The sequence below is a fragment of the Lepidochelys kempii genome, chromosome 3 (genome assembly GCF_965140265.1).
Source record: "Lepidochelys kempii isolate rLepKem1 chromosome 3, rLepKem1.hap2, whole genome shotgun sequence".
Taxonomy (NCBI): Eukaryota; Metazoa; Chordata; order Testudines; family Cheloniidae; genus Lepidochelys; species Lepidochelys kempii.
Window position 1 is genome coordinate 179,300,150 of NC_133258.1, and position 24,631 is coordinate 179,324,780.

At 45.7% G+C, this 24,631-nt stretch overlaps 1 protein-coding gene across 4 annotated transcripts in view; it reads left to right on the plus strand.

Annotated features, from left to right (window-relative positions):
* Window positions 1-24,631, plus strand: part of PSME4 (proteasome activator subunit 4) — a 218,182-nt gene that overhangs the window by 120,898 nt on the left and 72,653 nt on the right. For all 4 annotated transcript variants that reach the window (XM_073339167.1, XM_073339165.1, XM_073339166.1 and 1 more), the window contains 9 exons: window positions 5,504-5,566; window positions 5,742-5,837; window positions 6,424-6,555; window positions 7,552-7,761; window positions 8,584-8,720; window positions 17,088-17,141; window positions 17,993-18,122; window positions 19,335-19,416; window positions 24,411-24,564. In XM_073339167.1, the coding sequence (XP_073195268.1) occupies window positions 5,504-5,566; window positions 5,742-5,837; window positions 6,424-6,555; window positions 7,552-7,761; window positions 8,584-8,720; window positions 17,088-17,141; window positions 17,993-18,122; window positions 19,335-19,416; window positions 24,411-24,564 (1,058 nt within the window). The remainder of the gene's footprint in view (window positions 1-5,503; window positions 5,567-5,741; window positions 5,838-6,423; window positions 6,556-7,551; window positions 7,762-8,583; window positions 8,721-17,087; window positions 17,142-17,992; window positions 18,123-19,334; window positions 19,417-24,410; window positions 24,565-24,631) is intronic.

The window sequence follows — 24,631 nt, forward strand, 5'->3', positions numbered from 1 at the left end:
GTACTATCCAGGACCAGCCTCTCCACCACACTCGTGAGGCAAACAATCACCCCTGTGCCAAAGACTGGACCTGTCCCTGCAGAATCCCTGGGACCAGGAGTAGGCGGCTCCAGTGGATCAGATCCAGAGCAAGAGACGGATGGTACTGGCCATGAGCTCTTCTAGATGATACCCTTGTTCCAGAACAGTCAGCTGCCACTCTTGAGGACTAGAAGATTTTCCAAGACCTCATGGGACATGGGTATCAGTGGCCTTAGAGATACCTATGCAGGTGGTGTGGGATATGCCACACAAACTCCTCAATATCCTGTACTTGGTACTGGGACTCATAGTGATCCTGATAAACAAGGGGCTATTGGAGCCCATGAAAGCCTTATGGCAGACACCAGCATCACTGGCACTGACATCCAAATGGACAGCTAGATGGTACCAAGTCCTGGTTATTGGATATGAACAGAGTTCTATTTGCATCCAGTGGCCAATGAGCAATCCCATTAGAGCAGCCAGAAATTGACCTCTAAAGATGAGACGGTGAAGCACCTAAAACACGGTGGCCAGAAATCCTACTCCACTTCGAGCTTCCTGATGAGGATCTTGAACTACCAGGTGGTCTTGGCAAAATGCGACCACATCAGCTGCCTGTATCTTACAGCTGTTTGAGAGGCTGCCACACGATTTCAGGGGTGACTTCCAGGCCAGCCTGGCAAAAGGTCATGTGGTGGCCAGAACTGCGTTGTAGGCAGCTTTGGACATACAGGCACTGCTTCCAGGGCGATGGCAACAACAGTTGCAATGCGCCACTCCTCCTGGCTGGCCTCGGCAGGCATATCTGAAGAATTTCAAACAGTTATTGAGGACCTGCCACTTGAGGGCTGCTCACTTTTCCACAAGAAGACTGATGAAGCAATGAGATCTGTCACAGGGTCCACTCACCATAGATGGTGCCTCCTCCTGGCCATTCAGGGACTAGCTCTTCTCATTCACTGCCTATGATGGGACCCCGGGGTGCAACCTGGAGTCTAGTATCCCTCTCATTCTGTGATGCTGTGTCAAGCCACAAACCTTTTGCAGGTATTGCATTTACACAAACATCCACAGGCAGGGAAACTCCCAACTGAGTTACATTAATGCTTTCTCAGCCACTCATGAACCAACAATAGAGAGGCACCAGCCAATTCCCCCCAGTTCCTCAGCCTTGCACCCCAGAACTGTACGGTCTAGCACTGGTCAGAATCCTGGTCAGTGTAAGTTCATACCCTAGTCCGCCTCTCCCTCGATGTGGAGAGGACACACGCTAGCCTTTGTAAACTGAGCTGATATTTCCCAAGCACTTCAACCAAAACACACAGTTTTATGTAAAATATGAAACAGATTTATTAGCTACAGAAAGGTTAATTTTAGGTAATTAGAAGTAGCAAATGTAGAGATCTAAGTTGGTTACCTAAGAAATAAAAATAAATTTGTAGTCTTGAGTTCTACAAACTAAACAGGATCCCTTCCCTTGTTCAAAGTCTGTTCTACAGGTGTTGAGTTGGGCAGGGGGAGTGGCCAAATGATGATGTCACTTTCCCTCTTTTATAGTTTCTTCCAGGTTGCTGGAAAGATTGTTTGACATGGGGAATCGGGCAGTCCAAATTGGTCAAGCAGTCTCCATTGTCTACATGTTCTCTCTGAGAAGTCATCTGGGATAGCCACTGGGAGAGTGGATTCCCTTTAATGAGCCATCAGCATGCCTGGCTACTCCATTGTTATACCTGAAAGGCTAGTTGTGGGTGTTTCAACCTCACAACATATTTCAGTAACACACACATAGCAAAACTTCATAACTTCACATCCAATGATACCACATACAATCCAACAGGATATTATTATTCAACAGATCAAGACTTTTAAAATGATACTTCACAAGGCATATTTTGGACGAAACGTATCATAATCATATCACCATTGTGAATATGGGGGTTCCAAGGTGCTGCTTTGAGGTACAACGTGTTGCACTGCCCCTATGATACCAATTCCCCAGTGGCTGGTAAGGGAACCTGGGCCTGCCCTCTACTCCAAGTTCCAGCTCAGGGACCCTCTAATCAGCAGCCAAGGTCTGCACCTTCCTGAACCTTGCTGCCTTTTCCCTGAGCCCTTTCCTTACCTTCTGGCTCTCCACCCTTCACTTGGTTTGCCAGCCCCACAACTCCCTCCTCCCAGAGAGTAACTGTAGGCTTCTTGCCTATATAGCCCCAAACACACCTCCATTCTCCCAGGGAGTGACTGCAGACTACTTCCCTGCAGCCTTTCTCTGCTGTATAGAAGCCCCTCCGGTTCCTGCACAGGTGAGTTTCCCCTAATTATAGCTTTCCTCTCCGCCTGAATTCTCCCAGCTTGCAGCCTAATAGGTTAATGGTCCTGGGGATCTATATCCTGGCCTCCAGAAGAAGGCGCTTCAGACCCCAACCCTATCCATGACAGTTGTTCTTCCAGTATAGGCCATCTGAGCCCCTAGGTCGCAAGATTGCCTAGGTTGCAGGCAGAGGCCCTTGAGAAGAAAGTCTGTTTCGGGGGTAGGGGGATCTACCTCTCAGTTGCACCACCCTGCTTCAGCACCGACTAGGCAGCAGATTTGACTCCGTGCCCAAGGACAACATACTATTCCTTCCACAATCATTGCCCTCCATTCCTTTCAGCAAACATCTGGCTCACTTCCAACAGGCCTGGTCCAGCATCAGACTGCTGGGTATTGGAGGTGGTCCAGAGAGGCCACACAGTTCAGTTCTTCTCCCTTCTCCACAACTAACGTTCTTCCCCATCCCCCTTCAAAGACCTGTCCTACGAATGTCTGCTTTGACAAGAGATGCAGTCCCATCTTGTTTTGGATGCTATGCAGGAGGTTTCCCCTCAGTAGAAGGGAAAGGGGTTCTATACAAGGTACTTACTTAGTCCCAAAAAGATGGGGTTTCATCCAGTGTTAGACCTCAGACCACTGAACACCTATAACAAGAAACACAGGTTCAAGATGGTCTCCCTTGGCATCAGTTATCCCCTCCCTAAATCAGTAAGACTGTTATGTTGCCCTTGACCTCAAGGATGCAAAGTTTCACAGTGCAATACACCTAATGCACAAGTCCTTCCTCAGGTTTGTGTTGAACAACAATCATTACCAATTCTGGGTTTTGTCCTATGGGCTCTCTGTGGTGTCCCATGTGATGGTGGCCTATCTGAAAAAGATGAATATCCAGGTGTTTCCATAATTAGATCGGGGTTCTCTTTTGGTGGCCTCAGAGTGGCTCTCCTATTTGGTGACTCTGATATTTTTTCCTAAAATACTTGGGAGCTGGAGCTTGAAGCCCTGTGTCCAGATCCTGAAGCCCCACAGACGGGAGACGGTGCCTGGGGATGGAGCCCAAAGCCATGTGGCTGGAACCTGGGGCCTGCTGCCATGCACCCGGAGCCCTTCAGCCCCATCGCCCCCACCTCCGCAGGTCTGAAGCACAAATCCTGAGCCCCACTGCCCCTGGGAAGTTGGGGAACTCACTGCCTGCCTACTCCTCCAGCGTTGTGCCCCAGGTGTCTCCGGAGGGGGGCAGGGTCCAACCCCTTCTGGCAACCCCAGCAACCAACACCAAGGTGGTGCATCCAGGAGCAACAGGGAGGGGCTGCTATTTTGCCACTCCCCCCCCCCCCCCCCCCAATCACTGCCCAGGAGGCTGTGGCTGCAAGAAAAGCCCCTGGTGGCCACATTTGAGAAAGGCTGACTTAGATGACTGGCTCGTCAGGGACCACTCAGAATCTAAGGTCTGGATCAGAATCATGTTCATTTGCCAGCTGTTCACCTGCTGATGAATAAGAAGAAATCCATTTTCATAGGGATAACTTCATAATCTCACCCAGAATTCATAAGCTGTACAGATGGACACACCAAAATCATCAGACACTGTTACCTTTCAAATAATAGGAAAAATAACTTGAATAGTATCTTTTATTCAAATATTTACTAAGGATTTTGAGTTGTATATTTTTCTTTTTCTTGCTCTACTCAAAAATGTTGTGTGTTCTCTTCTGATTCTTCAGAGGAATTTGTGCAATATTCTATTTTTAGAATTATGCTGACATCTGCTATTCTGATGCACAAACAAGGATGTAAACAAAGAGTCGTGTTAGTTTCAAACTCCAGTAGATACAAAAGGGAAGAAGTTTGCTAAACAGTAGAGTACTTTCTTAGCCTCTTAAAGGGCATAATGAATTAAAAATGCTTCATAATCCTGCCTATTGGACTGGAAGATAAGGATGCAGTAAATTACTATATATAGGCAGTCTCCCATCTTCCACATGGGTTTTGTTTGTAACACAATGGCAACAACACTATTAACCTCTTGATATTAGATTGATCAGAAATTCCATCTAAGATCCTAAAGCCATATTTTCACTAGAGATTTTCTGAAAGTTTCACATCCTTGCTCTAGCACTGATGCTGTTCCCCTGTGGTAAAGCAGTAATGGGAGATGTAATAAGTGTGATATATAGAAGTACTGATAAATACCAAGGCATAAAGACAAAATACACAAGTAAACAAATGACGGAAACCAGATTTTTGCTCTTAAATGTGGAGATAGTCACAACGCTATGCAAAGGGGTGCTTTACATGGGGCTGTATGCAAGCACCAGCCCATGAGAATGGTTGAAAAGGTGATGTTGAAACTTCAAAATGCAAGAGTATTACCAGTTTTGCATGCAAGCCGAGGGTTTTGGCAGGTCTGACTTGATAGGAAGTGAAAAATTGTTCACCTTTTAAGTCCCTTTTTTTAGTACATATGTTTAAGTGAGTTTCCTTTGGGATTGCCTCGTCACCTTAGGTATACCAAAGGCTCATGTCTCAGATTTTTGAAGATGTGGATAGTGTGGCAGAACTTGATTATCAGCTGCTGATGGGCAAAAATAAACACCACAATGAGACTGAGCAATGTTACCAAAGAAGATAATCTTAAATTGACCATAAACAAATACCAGATTTCTTTGACTAAAGTTAGTTATGAAGGGCACATGCTAAGTTCAGCTGGGCACGAGATATAAACTTTTATGTATTGAGGCATAAGCCAGCTTCAAATTGCTGAGGGGTTAGGGAAAAATCTTTAAGAAAGTTGGGGGCAGTTGTACAAATATCTAAGCAAATTCATGCCATGATTAACACTGTGTAATAAAGAAGTGACATACAAGAGTGCTGTATGAGAGTGATCATTATTTCTTATCTCCAGACATATGACATGGGTCAAGGTTACAGTTTCACTCCATCACATGACGTGGATCAATATCCACTGACACCAGTTGTCACTGTGGCAGAAGTTTTTTTAAAAATCCTTTGTATAACTGCAGCCCAACAGTCAGAATGTCTCACTGTAGAACCCGCTGATAATATATATTGTGTACAGAAAACATAAGAGGTGAGAGTTCATATTTACATTGCTAAAGTTAGCTTTGAGATCTGAACCAAATTACTCTGATTTTTTCCTTGCAGCTTCAAGGAAAGAAGCAGCATATTAGAGCCTTGCTAATTGACAGAGTCATGTTGCAGCATGAGGTAATGTACATTTCTGTACTACCAATTTTTACTTGCAGCTATACTAGGAAACGTTAATCTGTAACATCTTATTTAACAAAAAGCATTCTCAATCTCTACAATAACTTTCCGCTCTTAGATTTGTAAAATTGCAAATAGAGCCTGTGTCTAATTGGGATTTTTCTACTTCCTTTAGCTGAGAACTCTAACTGTTGAAGGCTGTGAATATAAAAATATACACCAAGACATGATTAGGGATCTTCTGTGTTTGTCTACAAGTTCCTATGGTCAGGTAAGAATATTTCTTCTGTGCTAAAGTAATTCAGTCATCAGTTACATTTATTGAGTTTATTTTCAACTTGATATTTGCAGTGAAATGTAATATAGCTTTTAATTCGTTGGTAGAATTCAGTGTCACAGTATCTTTGTTTTTTATTTCCGTTTCAGTAATGTATGAAACATTTTAATTACTCACATAATTCTTTCCAGGGCTCTGTCCAATCCTGGTTAGGCCCAAAATTTGACTGATTTTTTTGAAATTTGCAAAAGTGTGTTTTGTCCTATGAATTAAAGACTTACTGAAGTCAATAGCAGCTGCACTCACTCATCCAAAACCAGAATTGGGACCATAGAATCTTTTGAGTTATTTATTAAACTTTAATCTCATTTGTATTAAGTGCTTAGCAAATGTGCCAGATTGACAGTTGTGGAAACTGAAGTCTTCAGGTCACGGAACAGATGCATCCCATGGCAAGACAAATGCACTGACTCACCTTCCTAAGACCTGCACTTTAGTAATTGAAGGGAACTAGGATATCACTGCTTTGTGTATTCTTTTGTGTACTTGTAGATCTGTGGTAATGCTTATCTTTCTACAGGTCAGAAGTAAAGCTCAGCAAGCATTCTTCACAGCACTGGGAACATACAACTTTTGTTGCAGAGATATCATTCCTTTGGTTTTGGAGTTTTTGCGGCCAGACCGACACGATGTTACTCAGCAGCAGTTTAAAGTATTGTCTCAGTTACTTAATTTCAGATCTGTCTTCAGTTTGTGTGTAAGATTTTAATGGTTAAAATACATGTGGTATGGTGTAAAGATTTTATTAGCATAACTTTGGGATGGTTGAATTACTCATGGTTAGCTAACCCTAAAGTGACTTAGGCAGTCATCCCAAAAAAGTGCTCATAAAAAATATTTTTATACCATACGCCACCTTCATGAATATACCCCATTTCATCAGGATCTCAGGAATTATGAATGCTTTATGCTAATAGCTGTTCACTTTTATATCCTAATTAAAACAAAAAAAAATAGTACAAAGCAATAAAATCTCAGCAGACTGTTCTTAGTTCAGTAGTTTTTTTAGCAACCGTAGTAGAGCAAGGAAGGAAGAACAAAGAGCTGATCAACAAAATGTTATGCTAAGGCTATGTGTGCACTGCCCCACAATTCAGGCTACAGGGGTGTGAATAGCAGTGCGCACCATTAGTGTAATCCTGTATGAAGAGAATTACATTAATGCGAACTAGGAACCTTTTTTTGTGTGCCTGCGGTGTCCACACAACGGAGTTACAGCGCAACACTTTGATGCTCACTTCTGTTCATGCCATTCATAGGCCGAATTGCAGGGCAGTGTAGACAAGCCTAAGAAACACAAGTTTGTAATTTAAACTACCATAAATAGGTTTGTAGAAAGGCCAGGTGTTTGTTTATTCATTGTGGTCATTGAAATGTGTTCTGTGGAAATAGTTCCCTCACAACCATTCTATGAAAGAGAAATCCAATTAGTCAATTAATCAGCACTACTTGCACACACTACTGAAATAAATATTTAATATGTCAGAATTGTGTGGAATATCTTGTATATATTAGAGATAAACTGGATGGTTTAATCTCAGTTCATGTTACAATTTAATAATTTGTACAATGCAGAGCAACGAATTTTTATTTTATATGAATGACTGCTTTATATAACTTTTAATATTACAACTCTTGTTTACTGTAGGGTGCCTTGTATTGTCTTCTTGGAAACCACAGTGGAGTATGCCTGGCAAATCTTCATGATTGGGACTGTATTGTACAGACATGGCCAGCAATTGTTTCTTCTGGACTTAGCAAAGCTATGTCTCTGGAAAAGCCATCTATAGTGAGACTCTTTGATGACCTAGCAGAAAAGATCCACAGACAGTATGAAACAATTGGATTGGACTTTTCAGTAAGCAAAAAAATTACTTAAAAGCTAACATCACATTCAGAGGCTGTTTGACTTATATTTGATAAAATGAGTCAGTCGTTTAATAAATTTTACATGTTTCGGTTTAGCTTTGACTACTAATATTGATGTATTGATTTCATTCTGATTTCCAGTATGCATAAATATAGACAAATATATCTAAGACTGGAATATTATATATTTGAGTTTAAGATTATTAGAATTTGACACCTCCCCCCCCATTTTTAGAGGCCAGGTATGCAATGGGAATGAAAAATAACTTATCTTTTGGCTCTTGTCAGGTGTGGGCCCTCCAGCTCAAGGTTACTGTGCATTTGCAGGACAGTGTGGGGAAGCTTGCACTGTCAGTACTTGTGTTGTGTCTGTTCTGTTGTTAGTCTAACAACTTTCACAATACTAAATTTACTTAATAAATGAAACATGAGGACAGAAACCATTATCATAAATATTTTACCATTTTTGTTTAACTATAAAATCACAGTTTGTGCATGGTTTACTCCATGCCTTAAAATATAGACATGTAATCATAGCTCTATCAGTATTTTAAAACTACTAAATTTTCCTCCATCTTATCATAACAAGACTACTGAGAGCAGTGATTCCTGTCAAATAACAAAGGAGCAACCTGAATTGCCTGTGTAGGCAATTTTGTAAAATATAAAGGGAGGCTTATTCATATCTATGTGGAAGGGACAGTATGAGCACTTCATTTGACTGCCTTTCTGGGTGTCTCCTTTTCCAGAAGGATGGCTAACATTCTTTGGCTGCTATTCAGTTAGAGATGTTTCCCTTCTCTCTCAACAGGTTCCAGAGAAATGTGTCGAGATGGCCATTCTAATGCAAAAAGCAAAAAACCCAAGTGCCAGTGGGATGATACTTAGCTCAGAAGAGATTCAGTTAGGAATTCAACGACAGAAAGAAAAGAATGCTGAGGCCTTGCAGTAAGTTAGATTGGTCTATATAGACTTCAGTAAGCGTAATAGTTTTTAGTCGATAAACATATACAGTTCATGAGTGATGATGTAAACTTAATCTAAAATTGTTCATTAAATGTAATATCCCAAGAGGATGTGCTATTTTTCTTCTGAGTTTTGAGGCTAATAAGAAATCATTATTTGTGACATCTATGTGTAGGCTTTTCTCTAGCAAAAATGAAACTGTTTAAAAGTAATCTCTCCTTCATAACCTTTTTTTTAATACGTTAGCCTACACGTGACACTGAACTCCGACCATCTTTCCTTCCATTGTTGCATCTTTTTAATTTCTTATTGTAGCTGTCTTTCTGTAATTCTTAACTACATTGGAAGGGACCCCACTGACTTGTATGAGAACCTGTATAGAATGGAATATTCCATATTCTCATCACCATAGTGCCTGAGCACCTTCCAGTAGTGTGTTAAGAAAATGGCACTTCATCTCAAAATTTTGTACCAGTTATAGTTACTAGTACTTATTAAGATAATACTTCAGACTAATGAACGATTTTTTTTTCAATTGATTTACTTTGAACATTTGACAGCTTTGTTTTCAGTCACTTTAATGTGTTTGTGCTGGTGTACCCCCTTCCGTGAGGTCTTCAAGAGGGTGCTCACCAATAACAGCAACAGTGCAGCTGAAACAGAAAAGGCAGCAGTGTGCCTGAGTATGAGACAACACAGTAATAAGAGAATATTGCTTACTTCTGGGGGCATTCTGCATGAAAAAATTAAAAATTCTGCACATAATATTTTAAAATTCTGCATATTTTATTTGTCAAAATAGCACAATATAATCACACCAGTTTCAATTACTTTGGTAATTTATTTCAAAATACTCGTCAGCAAGTATGTCTGTAACAATACAGACAACAAAAAAGATTCAGGAAATGTTTTTTGACAAATAGATTCCTTACTAGGCATATTTATGCAAAACTTTGAATAATTCATTTAAACTACAATACAGAGCTGTATTTCCCACCCCTCTCAGAAGCAGCCCAAAGTCTTGGGGGAGTCAAGGGTAATGGAGGAGCTGTGGGGGGGAAAGGAGCCAGGGAGTGAACCTTGAGGGTTGTTGGGTGTGGGTGGGGGAAGTATGGAACAGTTTTTTTGGGTGGGGTGGGGAGGGATTGTTAGGGATCCTCCCCCATGCAGACCTTGGCAGACCCCTAGCCTCTCCCATTCAGTCAGGCACATCTGCCCCTGTCCCCATGTGTCCCTCCAACCCCACTCAGGCACCCACTCCCCCCCCTTCCCATGTGGCCCTGCACCCCCACTCAGCCACCCCCATGTGGTCGTGCATCGCCTCAGCCAGCCCCAGCCTGTGTGTCCCTGCACCCCCTCTCCCCGTACTCTCATATCTCTGAGCCCCCACTCAGCCACCCCCCTTCCCCGATGTGGCCCTTCACCCTCTCCCATGTGCCCATGTGTCCCTGTGCCCATACTCAGCCATCCCCCTTTCCCACATGTGGCCCTGCATCCCCTCCCCTATCCCCATGTGGCCCTGTACCTCCACTCCCATTTAGCCCCTGCCCCAGTCTGTCCTCCCCCAGTAGCAGTTATGAACCCCAGTCTGTAACCCCCCAGCAGTCCCATGTGCCCCATTCTGTCTGTTCCCCCATATCTCCTTTCTCCTGACCTGGCTTCACTGGCAGGGCACTGCCAGGAAGGCAGCCTCTTCTTTTTCCTTATCCTAGCTGGGGCTGGCCTGGGAGTGGCTGCTCTGTTCTAGTACCACAGCAGCCCTTGGTGGTCAAAAGGCATAACTGCAGGAACTTTCTGGCAGAAGTTATTTTCTGTGGGAGAAAAAATTATGCCTGGCACATGAATTATGTGCACGCGCAGTGGTTCAAAATTCCCCTGGGAATAATTGCTGCAAATAGACAGAAGAGAAGGAATGGATTAGCCTTAAAGCAATGACGTTGACATCTGGTTTGGAAATTCATTTAGAGAGTTGATGCTTGGGGGCAGTGTGGTACGGAGGGATTGGAATAATGGAAACAGTTTCCCGGTCCCTCCATGTCAGACAACCTTAATGGTGGAGTGTTCCCTGTCTCCATGGCAACTGGGAGCGGATGAGATCTTTGCTCAGGGCATGGGCTAAGGATCTCCCCGTAGGAAGATGCTTCCAAGAAGCACACACTGCAGACTCCGGGTCTCCCTTTGTAGCAGAAATTTCACAGGATTTGTTTTAAAAAAAAAAAAAAAAATTAACTAAATGCTCTGTTCCTTCATTGGTTTTGAGGTTTTTATCCTCAAAACTGCTAAATCTAGTCCCAACATTTTTTTATTTTTGGCTTTCTGAGGAGAGTTTGAAGGACACCACCTGTCCTCCCTTTTCCTCTCAGAAACAGGAGACAGAACGCCTTGGGAACCCAGCTCTCAGCTGGCATGTTGGCAAGGTCCACACTGAGACAGTTGAGTAGGCCACATGGAAGCTCCCTTCACTGAGACGAGTCCTGAATGAGTGGCATGGAACGGGGGATAAGTTTGTTTTTTTTTTTTTTCAAACTCCCCTCCCCCTTGCACCTCTCTCCCCTTAGCTCTCTCCTAGGAATGAGGATTGTATTTCCCACAGCTTTCAGAGCAAGCAGGAAAGGTTCACTGGAGCCTCCTAAATCTTGGGGGAAGAGACACCCATAGTAACCCGAAGGAAGAAATTCCTGTTCCCAGCCAGCGTGTAAGTAAGATTCATGCTGAGATGGTTGAGAAGGCTGCAAAGTATCCCCCTTCCCACAAGCTGTTTTACCTGCAAGGGCTCAGCTGCCATGAAAGTGGGCAGCTCCTGGGACATTCGATAGTAATGAGTAGGGCCCTACCAAATTCATGGCCGTGAAAAACACTTCACGAACTGTGAAATCTGGTCTCATCCCATGCTCACCTTACTTCTGCGCTGCCTTCGGAGCTGGGTGGCCTGAGAGAGGTGGCTGTTGGCCAGGCGCCCAGCTCTGAAGGCAGTGCCCTGCCAGCAGTAATGCAGAAGTAAGGGTGGCAATGCCATATCGGGTCACCCTTACTTCTGTGCTGCTGCTGGCGGCGGCTCTTCCTTCAGAGATAGGCTCCCAGCCAGCAACTGCTACTCTCCAGCTCCCTAACTCTGAAGGCAGTGCCACTGTCTACAGCAGCGCAGAAGTAAGGGTAGCAGTGTCGCAAACCTGCCCCCTCTGCCCCCAACACACACAATAACCTTGCAACTTCCCCACAACTCCTTTTTGGGTCAAAACCCCTACAATTACAACACCATGAAATTTCAGATTTAAATAGCTGAAATAATTAAATTTACTATTTTTTAAATCCTAGGACCGTGAAATTGACCAAAATGGACCGTGAATTTGGTAGGGACCTACCGATGAGTCATTTATCTCCAGTGTTTCTGACTCACTTTTCATTTTGTATAGTCTGTCACCAATCAGCCGAGATCCAGCAGCAGAGAGCATGGGGTGAAGTGATACAGATCCCCTTACCTGGAGGATGCACCTAGCTTCTCTCCTCTTCCAGCCATCCCACAGGAGGGCTACTGTTTTCCTTAGGACAACATGCAGGATACATGGCTGCAGATTGTTCTTTCAATCTTTCTGATAACACACTTTCCCCCTCCTAGGGCCCCGTCACCATTCTCTCAGAGGTCTGGCCCAGGGACTGGTGAAGGCTCAATCAACTCGTAAAGGAACAACACAACATCTTAAAACCTTTCATGAGAGAATCTCCCTTCTAGATTCTCCAAAGAGAAGTAGAAATATCTAAAACTGGTCTATAAGCGAGATACCTCAGACTCTCAGCTAAGCTTCCCAGAGTTTAGCATGAATGGAGATCTAACTTAACAGGTGCATATGTTTTTAGAAAATGAAAAATCCAAAAAAACCCTCAAACCCTGCAAAGTTTACTCCTGGAGGAATTCTGCACCATTGCACAAGTGCAGAATTTATGTCCCCTGCAGATTTCTTTGGTTCCCTACAGAAAAATGACTTTCCCATAGATGAAAACTTGGATATAGCAGTGTCAACCCTGGACTATTAACTGCAGTCTCTGATTGTTCATCTGGGAGGCCATTGGGAGGGTAGATAACTCCCACCTAAAAAAAACAAAAGAAAAAAAACCCCATATATAAAATCTACCTTAAACTAGATTTCCATAACAGCTTTTATGGGACTGCCCTGATTGTTGTTTGCTGCACATTCAAAACTTCCAAATATGTGTTGTTATCCTTCTAAATGTTTTGTTGGTAAGCTCTTTGGAGAGCATAGAGACAAAGCAGTCACTGAGGCTTTAGACAAGGGAATTGGTCCCTCCCTTGTTCCAGCGAGAGAATCTTCAATCTACCTCATCTCAGCAAGTGTTCCCTTTGAAGCTGCTGCTCTTGCAGGTTCCTACACATTAGGAGGAGGCTTTTTGCTACATTTCCGGAGTCGAAAGACTAAGGCCACCATTTCTTGGAAAACCATCCAACTCCAAAAGCTGCTCTTGATTTTTGGGTTTCCTGAGTCTGGGAAGATTCTCTCTTGCAACATCCCTCACCTAGATTTCCTATGAGGGGCATTTCAGGGTGGGCTCCCATCTGGGAGTGAACCACTCAGAAAAAGGGTGCTTAAGATAATATTTATCATTTCCCCAAAGTAAATTAAAATAAACCGGCACTGTCTCATGCTATGGACCATCAAACTCACTATTCCATTTCCAGCAGATGATTCTTCAGAAATCTGGTATTTGTGAACAATTGCTAAGAAGTTAAATGTTCAGCACTACTTAGAGAAGTAGCCTTGTTCATGTCCTGGACATAAGCCTCTACTCTGTTACTCAAAATTCTGTACCAAGAAGGAAAGTCAGTGTCGGCCAGCTCACCAAGACACATGAAGAACCAAGGGAATGCCGTCTAGATCAGTTAGCCTTTCAGTGCATTGCAGGCCAGTTTGAAAGGCTATTGATGGCTCTATTTGCATCCCAGTCCAGTTGGAATATCAAGAGGTGCTATGTGAGCAAAAGATACACCAAAGTGTAGGTTGTCATCCCCTTATCTCAGAAGTGGGCTAAGTGGCCTCCTTTATGCTCTCCCCCCTGCTGCTGATAGTAAAGATGGTAAATCAGATTGTGAAGGAGCAAGACCACAGTAATTGTAACTGCCTTCTCATTAACACTCAGGTCTTGGTTCTTAGACCCAATTTAAATGTAACTGGAACCTCCTCTCAAACTTCACACAATGGGGGGCTGATTCTGAGTCAAAATCCAGTGCTGCCTAGCCCATCACCTAGAAAGGAATCAGTCACTCTTTCTGAGAAAGTGATAAACATCCTCCTAGTATCTTGGAGGAGATTCACAGATATCTGTATATCACTTGAGGTGTAGATGTTGATGTTACAAGAGACACACATCAGGGGACAGTCTGCTAAAGCTAAGGATCTTCTGGTGTTAGCCTGACCAGTGGACAGGTGGACAAGTCAGTCACTTCGGGCATATTGCACTGTAAAGAAATCCATGAGAATCTGTCCTCACCAGCACATAACAGATGGCTGAGGACCACCATTCTTACCAGTCCTCAGTCAAAACACAAATTCCTGTCATGTTCTTGGGCTGCATGCTACAAATTCTAATAAAACTGCCTTTCATCTTCACATTGGTAGGTCTCTTCCTCCTCTCCCTGGAAGTATTTTGCCTACTTGCCCCCTCCTGGTACCAAGGGGGTTTTGGAGCTTGGAATGCTCTCAATGAAGTCTCAGTTATATGCTCTATCAAACATGGTAGTTCTGTAAACTAAGCAGGCCTCTGTCCCCAAAGTAACAGCAATCTTTCTTATATAATAGGAAGTGGTATTTTTGTCCTGGATGAAGCCAGATATCCTAAGGAAGTAAAATTCATAAGCTCGAGGTAAACAAAGCCTACATAGGAATAAAAGTTTATATAGCATAGGCATTTGGAGCCTGAGGTACAACTCCTTATTACCACGTACCACTCGCTCTGTGGAAAGAGCAATGATTTTTTGGAAAGATCACACATATCTTATTAGAAGGTCTATAAAGCTACTGCAGTACCTTTCATCCGCATTTTTTTCAAACACTGTAGTCGACATTCTCATCCTCGCCGAGGCAGCATTTGGTGGAAGGGTGTTACAGAAGAGCGTTCCCCAGTAACTCTTACGTTCCTTTTCATACCTGCATGGGTAAATTAAACCCTTCCCCGCCTCCCAGGGATGACTTACTGTTTTCTACATCCCACTGGGAAGATTATCTGACATGAAGGGAACTGAGGGAAAAGTCGGCCTTAAATTCACAGGAAAGGCCTAAAACTCAGCCTTACCTGTGAATTTTCGTTCTAGGACATGCCATGTTATACAGTCTGACCCTTCCTTGGAGGACTCTGAATGGCATAAATTTTTCACTAAAAAGTGCTAGAAGAGTATTAAATTAAAAAGGGCATTGTTAAATGAAAGGACACGAGACGAAAACAGTTGTATAGCTCATTTCTCCCTGATGCAAGGGGAACAGTGGCTAGTAGGGAGCTGATTACAACTCCTGATTGTGCATTGGTCCAGCATCTGGCACTGACTGACTCCCATTACGTCCTATACCTCCCCCTGCCATGGCTTTAAGCCAGGGCTGGGATCTGGCAAAGAATCCTCATCATCAAGGGTTTACACACCAGCAGAAAGTTCCCCTTCACATGGGGAATTGTCCATAGTCTATTTACAGCCAGAATCTGGCCACTTTGCAAAGTGGCCAGACAGGACTGAAGAATCTAAAATAGAGCACCTTTTATTGGTATGGCAAAGCACAGTGTATATCAGAGGTGGGCAAACTACGGCCTGCGGGCCACATGCGGCCCGCGGGACCCTCCTGCCCGGCCCCTGAGCTCCTGGCTGGGGAGGCTAATCCCCGGCCCCTCCCCCGCAGTTCTCTCCTCCCCCACAGCCTCAGTGCACCGCAGCTGCAGAGCCATGGCCTGACCCAGTGCTCTGGGCGGCGCGTCTTTAGCGATGCCAGCCACCGGTGCTCCAGGCAGTGCGGTAACGGGGTAGGGGGGGCTGGATAGAGGGCAGGGGAAGTTGGGGGTGTGGATAGGGGTCAGGGCAGTCAGAGGGCGGGGAACAGGGGGGTTGGATGAGGCAAGGGTCCCCGGGGGGCAGTCAGGAATTGTGGGGGGGTGTTGGATGGGGTGGCAGGGGGCAGTAAGGGGTGGGGGGACAGGGAGAAGGGGTGGTTGGATGGGGCAGAGGTCCCAGGGGGCAGTCAGGAATGAGAGGAGGGGTTGGATAGGGCGGCGGGGGGCAGTCAGGGTTGGGGGGTCTGGGGGTGGTGGATGGGGCAGGAGTCCCAGAAGGGCCGTCAGGACAGGGACAGTGGGGGTTGGATGGGGCAGGAGTCCCGGGGGGGCCGTCAGGGGGCAAGAAGCAGGGGGGGTCAGATAGGGGGCAGGGGCTGGGCCACCCGTGGCTGTCTGGGGAGACACAACCTCCCCTAACCAGCCCTCCGTACAATTTTGGAAACCCGATGTGGCCGTCAGACCAAAAAGTTTTCCTGCCCCTGGTGTATATCCAGGCAGATTATGAAGTACATACAACTTCTCTCTTATACCAGCTTTAGGCAGGAAACTCTGCTGACCCTATGGAGTTACTCCTGGTTTCTACTAGTGTACATGAGGGTGAATCAACCTGCGAGCTTGTCAGTAATGTCAAAAACCGAGACTTGAATATTTTGATGATATGCAAGTTTATCTAATTGGATAGAGACCAACTGGTGCATTCTAGGGAAATGATACCCTGATTTTCACACCTCCAAAACACAGTGCAGAAAATGCCACTCAGCTGGGCAAACTAGCTGGCTTTTAAGACCTTATATGGGCAGAAATTTAAAGATACTATGTTGGTTCACGTTCGTTAACTTACTCTAAAACCTAAACTTCTAGTCAAGACAAGACAAATTAAAACTTAAACTCAACCCTTTTAGCATATGCTAAAGTATAGCTTGCCATGTCTTGACTCGAGTTTTTAAGGGTTTTAATTAGACTTAGCTGACTAACATGATCCAACATGACACCTTGAAATCCTAATCTAGACAAGCCACAGTGTGGAGGAATCACCGTAATATTCCTCCCTTGACTCAACAGCGATTCTCTCCCCTTCACTCCTTCCTCTCACAAAAGTTAACATGACATATACACAGCTTCTGCAGTGTTATTTTAATGACCAGACATTGTCTGTAGTATTTATATTTGTTGTGAGAATGAAGAGAAAATATAATGCCTTACTTTGTTTATATAAAGATTCTTTTAAACACTTCTCTCCATGATGTCTAGTTGTTGACAGTACACTTCAAGTCTATATACTCATTTTACTTTTTTTTTCAGAAACTATGAAAATTTGGTCAACATGCTGTTAGATTGCGTGAATCAAAGAAATCTGTAAGTTTGCCTTTCTCTGTGAACTTTTTTGTGTGCTAGTTTTTCTGAATTAAAAAAACGCACAGTAAAATAGATAGCTTAGATAACTGGAAATAACACATGCAGCCTTTCCTGTACAGGACTGGTTAAAATGCAGTTTAGATCAGTAGTGATCAAAAAGTTGTACTGTCTGACATCTCATACATGAAACATATTTGGCCTTCGCCTACTTCTGATGGACAAGAACCAACATCAATTGGAATGGATATAGGGGGACAGAAGGGCCATTTGTAGGGTTGTTCAACTCTCCCTCCCAATGGAACAGGGAAGTGTCAGGTCAACATGAGGAATCTTGCATTGCTGCCATCCACCCGATTCCTGTACTATAGGTGAATGTATCCTTGCAGTAATTAGTAGTTGTTGTTTTCAATATCTGTGTCCATTTCTAACAATTTCTGAGTACAATTATTTATCTAGCGTAAAGATGGCAATGAAGTGCAAGTACTTTTAAATTACTGTTAACCAGGTATATTATTTTTAAAATACTACTAGCTAAATAAAGATATGTGAGGTCTAATTCTCAGTTGCATTAAGCAATTTTACACCAGTCTAACTGTAAAGAGCCTTCACATGGATGCAATTTGCACGCACTTCAAGGCCCATTTTCTCTCCCCAAGTGATGTAGACAGGCCTTCTTTTAATAAGAATGATGCCCGTATAGTGTGGTTGTGGAATAGAACGTTAGTTTTATGGTGGTTAGATACACCTTCTTAACAGATGGTTTTTTGCTTTTAGGTATATTTTTATAACCTTTTTTGAACAACAGCATTACATACAGCACTCCACTATTCATTGTATATGTTGTTTTTTAGCCCCTGGAAGTTTGAACACATAGGCATTGGCTTTCTGTCTCTCCTCCTGAGGGATGATAGGGTACTACCTGTCCGTGCCATAAGATTCTTTGTGCAGTGTCTCAACCACGACGCAATAGTGATTCGCAAGGTAAAGATGGCAAACTGATTAAAATTTCTTTTGTTTTTTCAATCCCTGATCAAATGGTGGTGGTGGTGTTTTTTTGTTATTTAGAGGCTCCAGTTGGGGAGCAGGGCCCTGTTTACACACATAAAAGTACATCCCTCAGATTGCATATGATCTTGGGAGTCCTATGACAATGGCAGTTGATCTGAGGGCTTTTGAATGAGCAAAAATGTGTACTATTAATTTTGTTTATCCTGCTTGTCAATGAGACTTGGACACACTTTCAGCATTGTGGGAGGCTGGGGGGAAGAGGAAACTAGACGGCAGGCTTCGTACTATGCACACCATGCGAAAGAGGTTTAATTCTATGTCTCATGCAGTGTTCCCTCTAATTTTTCCCACGTATGTGCAGAATGAATTTTGTTATGTGCACCAATGTGGAGGTGATGTGTGACACACAACAAAATTCATGTGGCGGTGGGCGGGGCTGAGGGGTTTGGAGTGTGGGAGGAGGCTCAGGGCTGGGGCAGAGGGTGGATTGGGGAGGTGAGGGCTCCAGATGGGGATGTGGGCTCTGGGGTGGGGCCAGGGATGAGGGGCTTAAGGCTGGGGCAGAGGGTTGTGGTGTGGGGGGGTGAGGGCTCCAGCCAGGAATAAGGGGTTTGAGATGCAGGAGGGGTCTCTGGGTTGGTGCAAGGGTTTGGGGTCTGGGGGGAGTGAGGGCTCCGGCTGGGGGTGTCGCCTCTGGGGTGGGGATGGGTTGGGGTGCAGGCTGCCTGGACCTACAGTGGGGAGAGAGGGCCTACAGCGGTAGCTTCGGGGCTGGGGCCACGGGATAAGCACCTCTCCCCCAGCCATAGCAGGTCCAGGGCTGGGCTGGGTTGAGGCAGGGGAACGGGCACCTCTCCCCTCTGCGGCAGGTCCGGGGGCTCGGGGAGAGACATCTCTCTCCACCGCAGCCCTGAGTGCCTGCATGGCGCTTCATAGGTTGCTGCGCGGCCATGCAGCTTAGAGGGAATTTAGGTCTCATGTTCTCTGTGATGAGGGGCCTGAGATGACTGTGGAGGAATTAATCTTATCTGCTGGTGTGACTAAGTGCCACATGATGATGTTGACTGACTTTTTCAAGGGAGTGCCATTTACCTGGGAGGATGAGTGACTATGTTCTGAATGACTAGACAAATTCTTGCACTGAAAATGTGAAATGAATGAATTAATCCTCATTCTCCTTTTCAGATGGGTATCTCAGCTGTTGCTGGCATCCTCAAGCAGTTGAAGAGAGCCCACAAAAAGGTGTCCCTCTGCCCTTATGAAGTCAGTAAGTGTTTAATAAGAGATTTCAGATCCTAAATACCTAAATTTATCGTGAAGCTTTCAGGAAATGTATTTTCCCACCTACCTTACCAATAGAAAACACATGTTCTCTGTTATTATGGGTATAAACAAAATGGGTAACCTAACTAAAACATTTTTCACTTCCCTTTAAAACAAAATGTGTTCACATCTCACAAGTAGATATGTACTCGTAGTTTATTCAGCTGGTTGTAGGGAGGGTCATGTGTGTGTGTACACATTTTATATATAGACACAGGGCCTGATCCTTCTCCCTTTGAAGACAGTGGGAGTCTTGCAATTAACTTGAATGAGAACAAAATCAGACTTGCATATACTAATAGGTGCCTCTGCTTTCTGTTCATTCCTTATTCTTTTTATGATCCAGATTATGATGAACACTATATATAAACAAATATTAAATAACATTCTTTTTATATTATTTCTGAATTTGTCAATGTGACAGATTACTTTTCTTGGTTCCATGAGTCCTATGAACTCAACATTATTTATTGTAAAAGTAAACATTTTAAACCTGAGTTCAGGATGTTCTTTCCCTTTTTATGCATGCATGCATTACAAATAGGAACAGGCAGAAAAACTTCACCTGTCCCTTAAACAAGACCTCACAGGCTCGAGTGCTGTTTAAGTCATTTTCACTACAGGATTTCAGTCTGCTGTTTTGGCTCCTCTCAGTGGTGCTTCACAGTACATCACACATTGAAGATAAAAATCAAATCTCTTCTTAATATTAGTAGGGGTTAGTTAAAGTTGTAAATCTTGTGATTTAATAGATCTTTGTAACAAATTTTCTTGGTTTAAAAAATTGATGTGTGAACAAGTTGTCTCCCTACTTCAAACTACATGCTTATCCCTTTCTCTATTGCACTACCTGTAACCAAAACCTTCCTAAAAACTAGATATGGAAAATGAACTGGAAGCTGGAAGAGAAATGTAAGCAGAACTCCTGGAGGATGAGCAGCATTCAAAGAAGTATTTGAAAGAAAATATGTTTGTCTTTTGAACTAAACACCCAAACAAGCTTTACAGATATCGGTCCCGTCTAGACTAGACTTCTTGGTTGTGTTGTACCTTGATTGTAAGCACAAGTATGTGCTCCATGACTAAGGTTGCCATTGTACATGTTTTCCCAGGGTCATCAATTTTTTTTTGATGTAGCAGTTCCAGGTAGTCTTTAAGTCGTGCGGCTCTTGTAAGCGCTCTCTGCCAAGTTGTGACCCGCCCATGGATTGTCTGCGTTGCTTGGGAGAAACCCATATCAGCGAAAGGTACAAGATCTGCAAGTCTTTCAAGCCCCGGACTAAAAAAGAAAGGGATGTTAGGCTCCGGGCCATCCTGATGGAGTCGGCGCTGGCCCCAACCCCGGCACGCCGCTCCGAACGGATACCTGGCACCATGGCATCAGTACATGGAGACCCTCCGGTACCATCATCCAGTTGGCACCACTCCCTGTCCACGGGGCACGCCAAGAGGACCGGAAAGACTCCCTCTTTGCAACGGCACTGAGGGAAGTCTGGGACAGAGGCTAGGCCCATGTTGGGTAGTCCTCGATCCCCATCGGGCCCTAGGCCTCTGACTCATGTTGAGCAGAGTAGCCCAGCCCCTTCGGAGCAGGCCTCTCCGGATGTCCGGATGCCATCTACGCCCAAAACCCTCCAGGCAGCCAGAGATGTCATGTCCATGCCGGTGTCTGGAGCTCTGCCGATGTCAGCCCCATGCTCCAGAGGCAAGCCGCCGCTGGGATCACCACAGTCGCCACCGGCCCGGTACTGGTCTCAGTCGAGGGAATGTTCCCGACACTGCTCACCGCCTAGCAACCATTCAGGCCTCAGTCCATGTGGATCGCCCTCGACGCCAGCCAGACTGTCTGGATGGGTGCCGTCCGACTGGGATTCCCATCACCACTCATCTTGGTGAAGCAAATATCGACGGGACTGTGGCGGACGTTGCCAATGGTCCTCGTCTCGCAGGAGATACCGCAGTTGGTCGCGGCACGATGGTCAATACTGTTCCCGCTCAGACTCCTGTTCCAAGTCTCTGCCAAGGCACCATAGCCCCAGGTTTTGATTGCCCTCGTCTCGCCGACACGGGTCCGCCTGTTGAGGCCATTCGCGGAGCAGCTACAACCATCTGTGCCACTCCTCCGCATCAAGATCGAGGTCCCGTGGCTGACGTAGATCCCGGCACCACCGATTCTTCCGGTCCAGAGGCAGCAGCGGATCATACGCCAACCCAGCCTCCCCTCAGAGCTGCCCCTCTACAGATCAAGCTAGCCAGCCCGAACAGCCGGCTGGCTGGACGCAACATTGGCCAGGGCTTCTCTCCCACCAGACAAGTTTGACACCCTGAAAGGGTTCATTGACTCAGTCACAAGGTTCCCAGTAACAACAGCCAGGGCTTGCCCGCAACTGCTGGGTCACATGTCTGTGTGCACATATGTGGTCCGTCACGCCAGACTCCGAATGAGGCCTCTCCAGCTGTGGGTGACCTCGCAGTTCTCCCAGGCCACGGACAGAATGGACAAAGTCCTCACCGTGCCAAACTTGGAGATCACCTCCCCTGCGGTGGTGGTCCTCCCCAAATAACATGCTCCAAGGGGTCCCGTTCAGGGACAGGGCCCCATCATTGGAACTGGTGTCCGACGCGTCGGACCTGGGTTGGGGGGCCCATGTGGGGAACTTTCAGACCCAAGGCCTGTGGTCTTTACAAGACCTACCCCTTCATATAAACATCAAGGAACTCAGGGCTGTGCAACTGGCGTGTATGGCCTTCTGCTTGCACCTGGAGGGCAAGGTAGTCAGGGTCCTCACAGACAACACAGCCTCAATGTTCTATATCAACAGGCAAGGCGGGGCCCGATCCTCTGTCCTCTGCTACGAAGCCCTTAGTCTATGGGACTTCTGTATAGCCTATGACATCTACCTAAAAGCCTTCCACCTGCCGGACGCCTGGAATGTGAGGGTGGATCGCTTGAGCAGGGATTTTTCCTCTCAGCACGAGTGGTCTCTACACCCAGAAGTGGCTCACCAGCTCTTCTGAAGGTGGGGTACTCCCCAGGTGGACCTATTTGCGACCTGGCAGAACCGACGATGCCCCCCGGTTCTGCTCTGGGGGGGCCTAGGGAGGGGCGCTATCTCCGATGCCTTTACCCTGTCCTGGTCAGGCCAGCTCCTCTACGCCTTTCCCCCGTTCCCTCTGATCAGCAGGGCCCTGGAGAAAATAAAGACAGACAAAGCCAGGGTCCTTCTCATTGCCCCGGCGTGGCCCAGGCAACACTGGTACGGGACCCTCTCGGGGCTGGCGGTAGCTCCATGATGGCAGTTGCCGCTCCGCCCGGACCTGCTCTCTGAGGACCAGGGCCGCCTCCTCCATCCCAATCTAGCAACGCTTCAGCTCACGGCGTGGCTTCTCAGTGGTTAGGTGGTGAGGAAAGAGCGTTCTCAGAACAGGTTCAATGCGTCCTCCTCGAAAGTAGACAGCCCTCCACTCGCAGCTCCTATGTGGCAAAGTGGTCTCGGTTTTTGAGGTGGGCGGCAGACCAGGGTGTTTCCCCGATGGCCACCCCAATCCAGCTTATCCTTGATTACCTCTTCCACCTGAGGGTCCAGGGACTGGCGCCCTCATCAGTCAAGGTACACTTGGCGGCCATATCAGCCTTTCATCCCCCAGTGCAAGGGCACACGGTGTTTTCCCATGCTATGACCAGCCAGTTCCTTAAGGGTTTGGACCATCTCTACCCATATTCTAAGCCCCTGGTTGCACAGTGGGACCTAAACCTGCTGCTGGCTCATCTCACGGGGGCCCTGTTTGAACCACTGGCCACTTGTTCTTGGTCTCACCTCTCGTGGAAGGTGGCCTTCCTGGTAGCTATCACGTCGGCCAGGAGGGTCTCGGAGCTCACGGCCCTAACCTCCAAACCGCCGTATACAGTCTTTCATAAAGACAAGGTCCAGCTCTGCCCACACCCTGCATTCCTCCCAAAGGTGGTCTCCGCCTATCACATGGGTCAGGACATTTTTCTGCCAGTCCTCTGCCCCAAGCCTCATGCAACTAGTGAGGAACGCCGTCTCCACATGCTTGACATGAGGCAAGCTCTGGCTTTCTACCTCAAGCAGACCAAGCCGTTCAGAAAGTCTTCGCAACTGTTCGTCGCCTCGGCTGAGCACACAAAGGGTCATCCGATTTCCACTCAGTGGCTTTCTAAGTGGATGGCTTTGTGCATCCGTTCCTGTTATGAGCTGGCAGAGGTTCCACCACTGCCCATTGTGAGGGCACACTCAACTCGGGCGCAGGCCTCGTCGGCTGCCTTTGTGACCCATGTCCCCATCCAGGACATTTGTAGGGCCACCATGTAGTCTTCAGTTCACACATTCACCACGCACTATGCAATTGTCTCCCAGGCCAGGAATGATGCCAGGTTCATCAGGGCGGTACTCTATCCCGAGAACTTGTGAACTGCTACCCACCTCCAACAGATATAGCTTGGAATCACCTATTGTGGAATACACATGAACAATCACTTGAAGAAGAAAAGACAGTTACCTTTTCCGTAACTCGTGTTCTTCGAGATGTGTTGCTCATGTCTATTCCACATCCCACCTTCCTTCCCTTCTGTCGGAGTTGTCTGGCAAGAAGGAACTGAGGGTGGGGGGAGCATGCAGCTCCCCTTATACCGCGCCATGGAGGTGCCACTCCAGGAGTCTCTGGGGCACTCCCCCCATGGGTACTGCTAGGGGAAAAACTTCCGGCACCGGTGCACGTGGCGAGCGTGCACACCTATTGTGGAATAGACGTGAACAACACATCTCGAAGAACCCTAGTTACAGAAAAGGCAACTCTCTTTTCTTGAAATGGCTCTCTCATGAAAAAGCTGATAGTAAATTATAACTGTGTGGGTATGTTAACAAATATGAGCTTGTGAACAAATCTGATATAACATTAATACATCTTTAAAAATAGGTGGCGTCCCCAAGCCTTCCAGCATTCAGGCTGGTGACAGACCTGATAACCAGTGGCTACATTTCGATTGTGAAAGTTTACCAAAGACTAAACAAGCTTGGGAGTCGTGTTGTTTTGTGGAGAAAACACACTGGGGATACTATACCTGGCCTCAGTGAGTACTGTTAAATTATGTGCATTGTGGGCAAAATTGTGTAAGAAAAACAGAAAGTTTGACTAAT